This window comes from Siniperca chuatsi, linkage group LG1 (assembly GCF_020085105.1).
Source record: "Siniperca chuatsi isolate FFG_IHB_CAS linkage group LG1, ASM2008510v1, whole genome shotgun sequence".
Taxonomy (NCBI): domain Eukaryota; kingdom Metazoa; phylum Chordata; class Actinopteri; order Centrarchiformes; family Sinipercidae; genus Siniperca; species Siniperca chuatsi.
In genome coordinates this window covers 5,426,578-5,438,869 of record NC_058042.1, presented here as the reverse complement: position 1 = coordinate 5,438,869, position 12,292 = coordinate 5,426,578, and the positions used below count along the sequence as shown (strand labels likewise).

The following is a 12,292-nucleotide window of genomic DNA, read 5'->3' as shown; positions in this document are numbered from 1 at the left end:
AGAAGGGATTGACTGTAGTGTGTGTGTCTCACCTGACTATGTCCATGGCCTGATAGATGATTTCTGATTGGTCCACTGCTATGACTTTCTTTGCCCCAGATCTGGCAGCGAACATGGACAGTATGCAAGTCCCACAGCCCACATCAAGCACCACCTGCAGGACGGGAGGGGAAGGGGGTCAGGGGAGAGGTGGGGCGGTGAGGCACAGTATCAGGGTCAGAAACTAGCCCAGGGCTCACAAATATGGAAGGTTCAGGCGATGCCTGTGCAGTTTCAGGGTTTAAAAAGTGCCCCCAAAAGTAGGAGCATGTAACCCTGTTTACATTTTATTTCTTGATCAATAGTCTCGTGTCCGTGGGACTGCTGACCTCCACGGGCCACTGTAGACGGTTTGTCTGTGACTGGGCAACCGTTTGTAGTGCATACTAGGTGAGAAACTGGAACCACTTTCATCCCAAACAACTTAACACAGAGCCTCAAGTAGGAAGAATTGTCGTTGCCATACAGCCATTAGGAGAAAATGCTGACCTATACAATCTATTGCATAAAAAAAAAAAAATTGAAATAAAAAGCATGTTTCAATTATTTAATTTAATTATTTATAGCAGCGTTTCATCACCCTCTCTGGATGAAGTTTTCAAGCCTGTTTGACCTCTGACCCCACCCAGCATCACTAAGAGGTGTGGTCGGGTGCGGTCAGAAGTGTGCTCTTTTGCACATGTAACCACACCCAACAGTAATGTCACAGAGTCGTGGAGTACACCTGTGCATCACTGCAGCAAGGTGAGAAGATCGTCATGAGGTATTAAGTTATTCTTTAATTGTTCAAAAAGAATGCCACTGAAAAAGGCAAAACAGGGCAAGAAATGACCACTGCAAAACAATTTGATTTCTTACTCCACATAGCTTTGAAAATTAAGTCATTCATTCATCAAGGTTGCTTACTTCGAACAAGGTTGCTAGTCAGATTCTTCACACATTATCCACAGTTGGTTTTTACAGTTAGAGGGAAGGTATGTTGTCACCCATCAGTTTGTTTGTTAGCAAATTACAAGCGGCTTGTGCTAAAAAATGATGGAAAAATAGCGTTTGACCAAAGGATAAATTAGTAAGACTTTAGTGGTGATCGGGCTGTGGTTCTTCCACAACTCGGCTGTTTTTATATTTTTAGGAGGAGCTGCTACACTTGCTATGTAGAAAACAAACTATACGTACAAATAGTGTTATATAGTATACTGTATATGCTTCATACATTTTTCAAAAGCATGACTTTTCAGCCATGGGCCTTCATCAGATCTAATGAGTAATTTCCTTTTGGATCTTTAAATTTTAGTTTTTAACAGTATGCTGCATTCATGTGCTGTTTGGAAAGTGTCTTAATGTGGGAGCTGGTAAATGGCATTACATACACAAAAAAAAAATCAAAAATCAAACAAAATCAAAACAAGAAGATAAATGATAAAAAAACATGTACAAACAACTGTCCGGAAGCTGGTGTGGCAAGTTTTTTTGCAGGATTGTACGAACTTCTACTACCAAGTGACCTCTAGCTGCTTTGGCTTCCACGTCAAGTGGTCAAGGTCCACAGGTCAAGTCATCCAAATCAATGGACTGTATATTAGGCATGTTGAGCTTGTCCTCAGCACCTTTACTGATCAAACTGATTCTAAAACCTCAGGCTTCCCTCTAGCCATTGTTGTTGTTGACTGAAATTTCAATCACCTCTATTTCAGGTTCCCATTGGTTACAGTAAATTTGTTCATCTTTGCCCCCGACTGGTGTTAAATGGCCGAGGCACAGATGCGAAGACCATACATGCATCTATATGTAACACTGTGTTTAAATGTGTCTCTATTTAAGGCGACTTTAACTTCCCTGTAAGCATCCTGCTGCCTTTATGGGTTCACAGAGGGTCTGCGACACACTGCTGACTCAACGCAACACACAACTCCTCGCTCCTTTCTCCATCTTTCTGTACCACCCCCCTCCCATCTTAACAGTACTGAAACAAGAAGATCCTGTTTTGTTCTCTATCTACCGCTTCCTGTAGAAGGTGACACTTTCCTCTCTGCTGAATGTTTTGCTCTGACAAGGATAATGTACGTTCCCCTCAAAACAGCTACAGTCTCATCCCAGCACTAACCAGCAGCCACCTATATAATGGATGGTCATGATACAGGCCACTGCTTCCTGCAACTAAAAGCAATGGAAAAGAGAGGCATGTGGGGGTTGTTATGGGTTTGGTGGTGGATTGCATGTGTCTCTTATCAGCACTCTGCAGTCGACATTCAAGGTGCTAATAAAGTCACACGGTCACCATATTAATGTCTTTCCTGCAAAATGCACGTGCCTATTTCTGTTAATAGGCTTGGCTGTACATTAAAACCAGCTACCCTGCACATACTGTATACACACTTTAATACACATATCTGTTTGCATTTGCTCAGCTGGCTCACCTTGTCTCTGAACACCTCAGGGTTCCGATACATGAAGTTGCGGTAGGATTCTGTGCGCACTTTATCCTGTGAGAGAATATTAAAAAATTAACAAGAATACACAGCAACACCAACTTTTCTTGGGTGAAAGAGTTAAAAGAGAGAAAAGAATATAAAACGTTCATGTGTACGGCGCAAACTAAAATATGCCGAAGGGCTTCTATGGGTTAAGGGAAGGTTTATAAATCTAACCTTTGGCAGGTCATTTGCATTCTACCAGTTCTACAACTGCTTGTATTAGGATGCTTATGTTGTGATATGAAGTTGAATTCAACACTGGCCTTATCACTCCTCTTGGGAATAAAAATCTCAGAGCACGGCATGTAAAGCTTTTTCTACACAGGTGCAGATAACAGCAGATCAAAACAGACTGTGGGGGGATTCTTGGAGTATTTAAGAGCAAATCTATGGGATAAATATAACTCATATTTTTCTAGTGGAGGTCAGGTTAGGACTCGCTAATTAACCTGCCAATCAAATCTGCCCACAAACCCCTGCACCTCCTCTCTGGAGGAAAAGCTACAGAATCTATTGAAATGAGAATAACATGCATTAATGCAAGATACAGTGGAATCGAGGAAGTTCTATTCTATTTAAACAGAATCTGGAGCTCTTGGAAGATATTAACACAAAAGAAAGTTTTCAATTAGAAAATCATTAGTGATGTGAATAGCCAAAAAGCCATTCACTGATCGTTGCAATCAGTTAGATCAGTCAAAGCAGCTCCGATATTTGCGCCATTCAACTATGACGCAGCAGTAACGACCAGGGAAACACAAATTTATGTTATTTCACAATGTTGCAATAACTGTAATATAAGTCCATGCTTATATGGAGTATCATAACAAAATATCGTTATTTTAGTCAATACATCTTTCAGCTCTAATTACTCACAGAATTTTATATTGTAGAAAAATGTCAAACAACATTTAGACTTAGGGTTGAATGATTTGGGGAAAACATTTAATCGCTGTTTTTATGACCAACACTGCAGCTGCAAATCAAATGTTGTTGCAGGGTTGCAATGTTGCCTCACAAGGCTCTCAACATGTCAGTGTTGTGTTATGTAAACAACAGAAGAGCTTCTGATTCGTCAAAACGTGTCTACAGACAGTTCACGCATTGTTTGGACTGAATTTTACCTCATAAGACTGGTTGAAGGATAGGTTCAAATGTTTTCTAATCTATCTCATTACAATACTTACATGCCCATATGTACACTGAAAGAGTTATTGGTCGCTCTAATTGTTCTCCCTGTCCATTACCTGTTTGTGTTTAGCCAGGGAGTGTTTCCTTGCAGAGCTGTGGCAGAGAGACAATAACACAAACAGGGAATTTCATACTAAAAGGCCATAACTTTTGATTTGGCCAACTCAAACTGCTGATGCCTCACGTTAGCTTCAGCCAAATGTTCAAATGCATTTCCATAAAGAACAAGGATTTTGGCTCCCATCACTTACATTAGGATCGATTAGGATCGCAACAAATGACTCTTTTATTATACGTATTGCCATGTGGGTATATTTTTAAGATTTTGAAAAAATCTGAACCTGTCCATTAAGACAAGGTTGTGTAAAACCTGTGAAATTCCTAGGTGGGTTATCTCTGTGAAGCAAAGTGAGGCAGGCTTACTTCGAAAAGATTCTCATCTCCTTCATGTCACACCGATAGGCTAGAATCCGTTTTTTTATTAATCAGGCTAATACTGTCAGTGACAAAGTAAAAGTTGAATCACTTTAAACTGCAGTGACATACATCTAACTCAGAAAACAAACCTCTTTCATATGGTCTGTCTCACACACACACACACGTAGACACACATAGGTGATACATTTCACGTCAACCTGTGAAAGAGTTGACCACACTCTACCGCAAACCCCAATCACGTGTTCTCTGCCCCTCCTGAAGCTCTGATGGAGTTTACAGCCTGACGCACACACATGACGCAAAACTTAACAGTGCTTAGCACCAATCAGGACAGCCAACAGGAATATGTCTAAGCACTGCGGTAAGTAGAACAGGAAGGGAGGAGACAGAGCTGCCCCCCCCCTACACACACACACACACACAACCCCCTCAGCTTGCTGACACTTTTGAGTTTCAGTGCTTGAGCGGTGTAAAAGTTAATTTCCACGTTTCGCGCCTCCGCCGTGCATGCTAGTGTCTCACATGAGAGCTCAGCACTTATTGCTGATTTGTCACTTTTGAGAAAATGTCTTGTCCTCAGTATCAATGAGTGCATAGAGATGATCATCTTCATTTACGTGCTACATCGAAATCTTTCAGCCAAGACGTACGCTGATGAACCCACTTTTGCTCTGCAGAGACTGCTGCACCAGCGGAGAGTGACTCACAAGACTGTAAAGAGACCTGCAGGCCTGGTCAGTGTGTGTGTTACGCGTGTGTTTCCTTGCACAACTCAGACCTTCAGCATCTCCTCATGGATGCCATAATGGCCGTAGGAGCTGAAGTAAGCCTCGTCCTCGTCCTCTCGGAGCTCGGCCACAGTGCTCAGGTTACCAGATCTGCCGGTTTCTGCATTCAGTACCAAACCCTGAGCCAGCAGCCTGAAAGAACAGCGGACAGATCTGCGTTTAACTTTTTATATCAGGAAATAGTGACCAGTACACACAAATGCAGGAGCAGTAAAGAGGAGATGGGAGGCATTCATCTTTCTAACTCTCTTCCAACCCAAACCGCCCCAACCTCACTCTTTCTGTAATTTTCCCTTATTGCCCCCCTGCCTACCTCCCCTCCTCACTTTAACCTCCATGCTGCAGTGGAATTTTCCCTTGCCTTTTTTTTTTTATCTTTCCCCTTCCTCCAAACTTCTTCCACAAGGTACTCTAGTTGATGTTTCTGCAATACTGGGTTCACTGTGTCCCCCTGCTGGCCCCATGAAGGTAGTGCAGAAGTAAAGCAACACACTGAGTACACTGCAAGCTCTCAAGAACATAAAAAGAAAGAAAATCTACCCAAGATCGACAAGAAATAAACTAATAGGACAACCTTATCACACCTAGTGGTTATAAAAATTAAAAAAAAAAAAACATGTGAAAATGCAGAAACGTCACTGACTTGAGTTTGTGCAGGTCATCCATGGCTCTGGCCAGCGCCTCCTCTGAGCAACGGGCTCTCTCCTCAGCGGCCTGTGCCCTCTGCAGCAGTGCATTATGGGACTCGGCCACAGATGACGGGCTTGTCAACAGGCTCGACCCCTCATTGCCGCAGATCTCCTCAGGGTCTGCCAGAATCAGAGAGGGAGAGACAAACGGATGTAAAACACATAGTCTGAACACAAAGACTCAATGCAGTGACTAACTCCTGCCTCTAATCTTCCACTTATTTTAATGTTTGCCGTTTTTTTGGGTTGCTTTAATTTCTATAATTATTTTTTATTTATGCGCTGCACGTTTTCTGTTGTAATATAAATGGCTGTTGCACGAAAAATTATCCTTGAAGTGCACTGCAGTGACGTATAGTGAACTAAAGTGAAGTGGACGTGAAATCAGAGTAAATTTTTCTATGCAATATCTAAAAATGAATCTGCCTAAATTCTGATTATCAGACCTTCCAGTGATTTTAAAGTTCTCTTATAAAAACAAAATTAGTTACAAAATCATATTTTCATTGTAGTTACCCACAAGGTCTCCAGTGGGGTTTAACGAAATGTAGTCCATACAAATAAGAGTTATCGGCCCTAACTAACAATAACTCTATACACAAAAATGGGTGTTGCTTTTGTTTGGTGTGTTTGTTTTATTCCTGCCAAGATTATGACAAAAATAAAATGATGTTACGGCCACACATTTGCAAATATCAATTATAAACATCATCAGAGAGCAAGGGCTTTATTCTAGAGCTGTCATTTTGCACGGACATGCAATAGTGATACAGGGAGAAATGCACTGCAGAGGAGGCCTACAGACCAATTTCTACAACCAGGGCAATGTAGCCAAAAGGGGCTGGGGGCTGAAAAAGGTACCTCGCTCTTGCTTATTCTCAACCTGAAAATCTGTCACTCCACTCCTCTAATGCTCTCTGCACCTACACGTAAAACTAAATCCTGCTTCTTCTCTGAGGGCTTTTCAAGGGGATTCTGGGAAACATATCAGTGACTGCAGTATTAAGCAGCTGATGCTGGTTGAGAGAAAATGGCTACGCCAGAAAAACGACATTCCAAAACAAAAATTATTCTGTTGAGTGATCGAGGCAGAACAGCAATTTGAAAAGCGCCCCACACACACACACACACACACAAAAAGAGAAACCTTCCTGTGTCCTGTGTTTTTTTGTTTTTACACAGGCTCAGAGATACAGAATAGTGATCTGAGAAACTGCTTTCATTCCAGTCTTTGAAGATAAAATCTACAATTTCTCTTAGGAACACAAAATAATGAAATATGTTAATGTAATTATTTTGCAGCCTTGTTAATGAAACATCCAGGAGGTCCAAACAAAGGATGGGAACCGGAAGATTAAACCAAAATTCGTTAATGTTGTGAATTCATAGCCACTAATTGCCTTTCACATTAACAGTAGACTTAGGCCAGTTCTATTATAGATGGCAGATTGAATGGCAGATTGGGCCATCCCAATCAAGTTTCAGTAACTTCATTGCCCGGCTGTGAGACTGCGCAATCATGGAGTCCCAATCGTGATCAAACTTGTTTCATATTTTCGTTGTTGGTCTTGTAGTGTGAGCAGAACAAATAAACACTTTTGCCTTTATATTGTGTTGATAACACTTTTTACAAACTAGTTTGTTTGAAGCGTACTGAACCCTTTACACCTCTTTCATCTGGATCAGAGCTGAGACCTGGACTGCAAACAAGTACCAACAAGTACCGGCCTGCTAAATGGGAATGTGTGAACTTGTGTTTGTGAGTGAGTTACAAGCTACTTCCATGAGATGCTTTGAACATCTAAAAACTTTTTAAAAACGTGTAACGAGACAGACGTATCTGTCGAGATTGTTACTCAAACTGCAGTCAGTTACTCGACAATTAAAAACTAAAACCTGTGTAATAAAACTTAGGGAGTGACTGTACCTGTCTGCAGCAGGGGGTCGTCCTGTAGGACTGGTCGCAAGAAGTCTTCGCTCTCCCAGGGTAAGGGAGCGTCTGGCAGTCCCGTCAGACAGGATGCATCACATTTCTATTAACAGTCCACATTTATATAAAAAATCCATTTATTCTATCGCATTCTTTTTTTTAAACATTGTTCTGCATTTACTTGACTATCTTTCAGCAGATGTTTTCTGATGATTTTTGGATGAAATATTAACAATCCCCATGAACACAATGTTGAACTATGAACTAAAATTGAAAACATCAGAGAATATCAACAAAATATAAATTGTAAAATATTTTCTGATCTCTTTACAGACAATACTTACTGTTGACCGTATGAAGTTGATCATCTTTATGTAACCATAGTCATCTAAATCTAAAGAGGAAAAGAAGGGTGAGCCATTTCAACAAAACTGAACAATCCTCTGGTTCTTCAATAACGCAGAGAGCCTCGGTGTCTACTTACTGTGTTTTCTTATCACGTCTACAAGGTTGACCTGGTGCTCAGCTGTGCAGTGCTGCAGGGTGGCAGGCACAGAGCGCAGCAACCTGAAACACAAAAGTACACTGTTTAATTACATAGTCTAAAACATTATAAACTTACACATTAATCTTTCGAAATCAAAAACAGATCCTCAGATTGATTGGTTTGTTGTATAGAAAATATACTGGATCATAACATAAAGTAGCCACTTGTTGTGGTTCTCGAGTTTGGATTTCCAATTATTGTATCTACTTATGTCACAGTCCTCTGGTTTTGAAGCAGGAATGAAATAGTAATGAGGTTTGACTTGATTTTGGCTGTGCACACTAAACCAAAATAATCTTCCCTAGACTGATTTTGAGCTTACAGAAACAAACTAGTGAAAGTGAAGAGAGACAGTTGGGATTTTCTGTCTGATAACTGACCACTATGTGAAACTCTGGAACCTGTACTTGCAGAGGAATAATTATCAGAGAGGGCTTGGAGAGGTATTTATGAAGCTTCCCACACACACACACACACACACACACACACTCTCTCTCTCTAGTAGAAGTAGAAGTTCTCAGAGTGAATGATGTAACTGCTTTACAACGATCAGAACCATAGACAGAAATTAAGGATGACCTCTTGCAGATTTTCATAGAACTCAGTGTTTGAAAGTGGCTGATCCCAATACAGTTTTATACAGGGAAAAAAACTAAATACAGGAAATAAAATACAAATGAAAAAATAGCCCAAATGATAACTGTTCATATTGAAGTGTGTGGACTATCCGGAATAAAAAGAACATAGTTGCTGGAAACAGATGTCCCTTTTACATCTCATGTCAGGGAGGTGGCAAACGTCTCAGAGGAAGATATCTTAAAACCTCAGCAAATCAAACCAAAACTATCTGCATAACTAGATCCATTGTGGTAATAGGGAAATGTAGTTTTTTGCCATGTGGGTGAACTGAACCTTTACCGTTTTATTTTCGTTTTTCTGAGTTTAGGAAATTTAGTTGCCTAAGTGAATTTCAAAAACACCAAGTAGGTGTATGTGGCATCAGTCTTTAAAAGTTGCTATGGAAACACTGACGACCTCAGACCTTTACTTTGTGTGGTGGAGACACAAGATTTTGTCACATGAACATGTAGTATATTCAAACGTGTTCTGAAAATCCCATTTGCTTTTCTACTTTATATTCTTAGCTTGTTTCTTTCAAATACAGAAATTTGTCACTATTATTTCTGCCCAAAAAACATTTAGGAGGCTTATTTTAGATAATATAAGCAAACTTTGGTCGTATGCAAACAACCTCTAAACTCCAGGGATTGATAACTTTAATAACAGCATAAGAAATTGTTTTTTCTATTGAGGGATATACAAAAAGTGAATATTCAGCTTGATTACTTAGCCTGGCCACCTGTATGAAAAGTGTTTGGCTCTCACCAACCTCAGACCATTTTATGTACTAAGTGAAAAGTAAGTCTCCTGTAAGAAAAGGAAATCACTGCAGTTCACTGAAAAAGAAAACCTCGATTCATCCAAATGTCCAGTGTATTTCTAAAAATGCTGGCTGTGGTAAAAGTCTGCAGTCTGTTTCCTCTGGCAGTGCAAAGCCATCTCACCTGTCACAGAACAGACAGGTAACGTTATCTGGCTGACTGTCCTCCTCCTCCAGCCACTGCCACTGCTCTTCATCATCATCATCAATGTCGTCATCATCACCATCAGAGAGCTCGGGCATCTCCTCAGCAGCTCCCTCACCGTCTGTCAAAATAAAACCTCATTACAGCTGCATGTGGGAGCCACGAAGCCACACAGTTCCGTTGGCAGTGTTGAAGGAAGCTAATTTCTTTTACTCGGAGAGATTAGCATTAGCGTTGCAACCGTTACAGTTGGCAAAAGAATGCTAACGCGTCGTGTAACGCAACTAAAGACACAATTCATTAACTGTATACGCAAAACAAATGATCGCTAGATAAAATAAGCGCTTGCAATCTTAACAGCAACAGTTTGGGGATTTAAATGTGCTATTTAACACACTCACGTGGGTCTGTGTATTCTGCCATGATGTCGCCTTGGTTTTAGTGGACTTCCTGGTGACGTTTGGTGACGTAAAGAAGATTCAGGCAAAGTGAGTAGATGCACTTCCAGATGAACACCACAAGATGTCGCCAATGTTATGACACATCCGTGTACTGCAACTCGGGCACTGCTCATCTCACATGCTTCATCTGCCCAAAACAGGTGAAAAGTACAATTATGACACGTCCACACTAATACACATCAACAGGTTTTATTATCACCCTTTAAACAGTGCAGATCTTCCACTCCACAAACATGTATAGAATATTTGTGTTGCAGTTTCCATACACAGTCATCTGCTGACCTGTACCATAACCTGTTTCGTAGTAAGTAAAAATGTGTCCTTTTTGTTTTTAATCTCTTTTCAAGGCCCCAAATACTTTGTTGTTTTGATGTAACGCCATCAGCCTCCTGTGGTTCAGTCATTATGTGTTGTGCAGCCAAACATAGCTCAAAACCAGATAACGTATTTACGTATTCTAGTGGAGATACCAAAGTTTCCAAAGAATATGTCAGTCTGACTTTTTGGGAAATGTGTATAAAATTATGCACAATTTGATGGAAGGCAGCAGACAAAAAAAAAAACTTGTGGGTTAAAATATTTCACTCTATAAATAATATAGGTTATATATAAACATCATACAGGTTCAGTGAAGAGTTTGAACAAGGTGATACAGAATATATACAGTACATGATGCTGTCAGGCACTGTGCAGTTAGATATCTCCAACCTTTAAGCTACTTAAGGGAAAATAAAAGCAGAAAACTGGATGTTAAAGGGTCAAAGATGTTTCACAGACAAATTCTGGTCGCTGTGATTCTTTCTTTATAACCTAAGCTGTCAAAAATAAAGAGGGTGTTTGAAGTATTCTCCAAAAAAAATAAATAAATAAAGTTCTCCACCTTTAAAGATGGACATTGACATTTTTTTAACATTATATAGATAAAATGATGGATTGATAATCATTACTTGACAGTGGAACTAACAGCTTCTAGCAGTGTGTGGACTGAAGCTAGATGTATGGGAAAACAACGGAGGAGAAAATATTCAAATTCTTTACTGTGTAAAATGACAGCACTCCAAAAAGTCTTAGATTTCTAAAAATATACAGTTTCTAAGAAAGCTCAGAGAGCTTCAAGTGTTGGGCACCTCACAAAACTGTCACTGCTACACTATTAACCAGCTAAGACAGTAACACTAACACGCTTTTTCTTTATCTCTCTCCTTGTATGTACAGTATGTGTATTGTTATATATATGAAGATATACAGTATGGGTAAATAAAATCTAAATTAACTGGATAAAATGCCACTTTTGTCTCTCACAAGAGGAGTCAGGAGTTAGACCACTTTCGGCTGCCATCTTTGTTTTGGCTGAACAAATCAGTTGCAAGTTGGAAAACGGGTCAAAAATCATCTTTGTTATCATGAACGAAATATTTGTTGTGCAAGAACTTGGACATGCCTTCAAAACAATCAGTAAGTTTTGTCAAACTACCCATGTATTTTTTTATCGTTTTGTTTTCTGTGTGGCTCAGTAGTTTTAGCTTTTCAGCCAGACAGCGGTGCTGTGGGATAAGCTACCTGCCCGGCACCAAGACAGTTGGCAGACAACGTCAGAGACTAGCAGGTGAACATAGCATCTAGCTAGCTAGCATTAGCTAAAGAGCCAGACATTTCCCTCAGGAGCCAGAGGTAAAGGGAGAGTCAGTGAGTGGACTTACGTTCATCATTAGACCAGAAACACGGCTCTAAATGCTAATGTTGTTCCGTGTCTAACAGTTACTGGACATATAAATAGGGACCTGTTTGCTAACACATTAGCCAAGCTATTGATGATATGTCAGTGTTACGTTTACAGCCTCTTACACTGCCCTCAAGTGGTAATGCAGGAAAATCAGATTGCCTAGCTTTATCACAACGCCAATATATGAAAAATACTATTAGTGTGTATTTAAAGTGAATGTGTTGCACAAAACTGTGAAACTTACAATAAAAATGGCATTTAAAAAAAAAAAAAACATACTCCGGACTAGATCAGACTCTTTAACCGCCAAACTGATTTCTGATCAGTTTGGATGTATGATTCACTATAGCAAAGCCAGTCTGTGTAAAGCGAAAGCAGAAGAAGACAAATTAAGTTTTTAATGTTATTTATTCAAAGCCAGACCCT

General features: G+C 40.1%; 1 protein-coding gene across 3 annotated transcripts in view; it reads right to left on the bottom strand.

The window, feature by feature from the left end:
- Window positions 1-10,250, bottom strand: part of prmt3 (protein arginine methyltransferase 3) — a 62,534-nt gene extending 52,284 nt beyond the window's left edge. Inside the window, exons 1-9 of one of the 3 annotated variants that reach the window (XR_006377598.1) lie at window positions 10,084-10,250; window positions 9,662-9,803; window positions 8,034-8,116; window positions 7,894-7,943; window positions 7,547-7,652; window positions 5,574-5,739; window positions 4,921-5,062; window positions 2,457-2,522; window positions 33-154 (exon numbers count right to left, since the gene is read on the bottom strand). Coding sequence is in view for 2 of the 3 variants with exons in the window: in XM_044192176.1 (XP_044048111.1) it covers window positions 33-154; window positions 2,457-2,522; window positions 4,921-5,062; window positions 5,574-5,739; window positions 7,547-7,652; window positions 7,894-7,943; window positions 8,034-8,116; window positions 9,662-9,803; window positions 10,084-10,105 (899 nt within the window). In the remaining variant the exon portion in view is untranslated. The remainder of the gene's footprint in view (window positions 1-32; window positions 155-2,456; window positions 2,523-4,920; window positions 5,063-5,573; window positions 5,740-7,546; window positions 7,653-7,893; window positions 7,944-8,033; window positions 8,117-9,661; window positions 9,804-10,083) is intronic. The other 2 variants (XM_044192176.1, XM_044192160.1) reach the window with 2 other exon arrangements.
- Window positions 10,251-12,292: the final 2,042 nt, after the last annotated feature.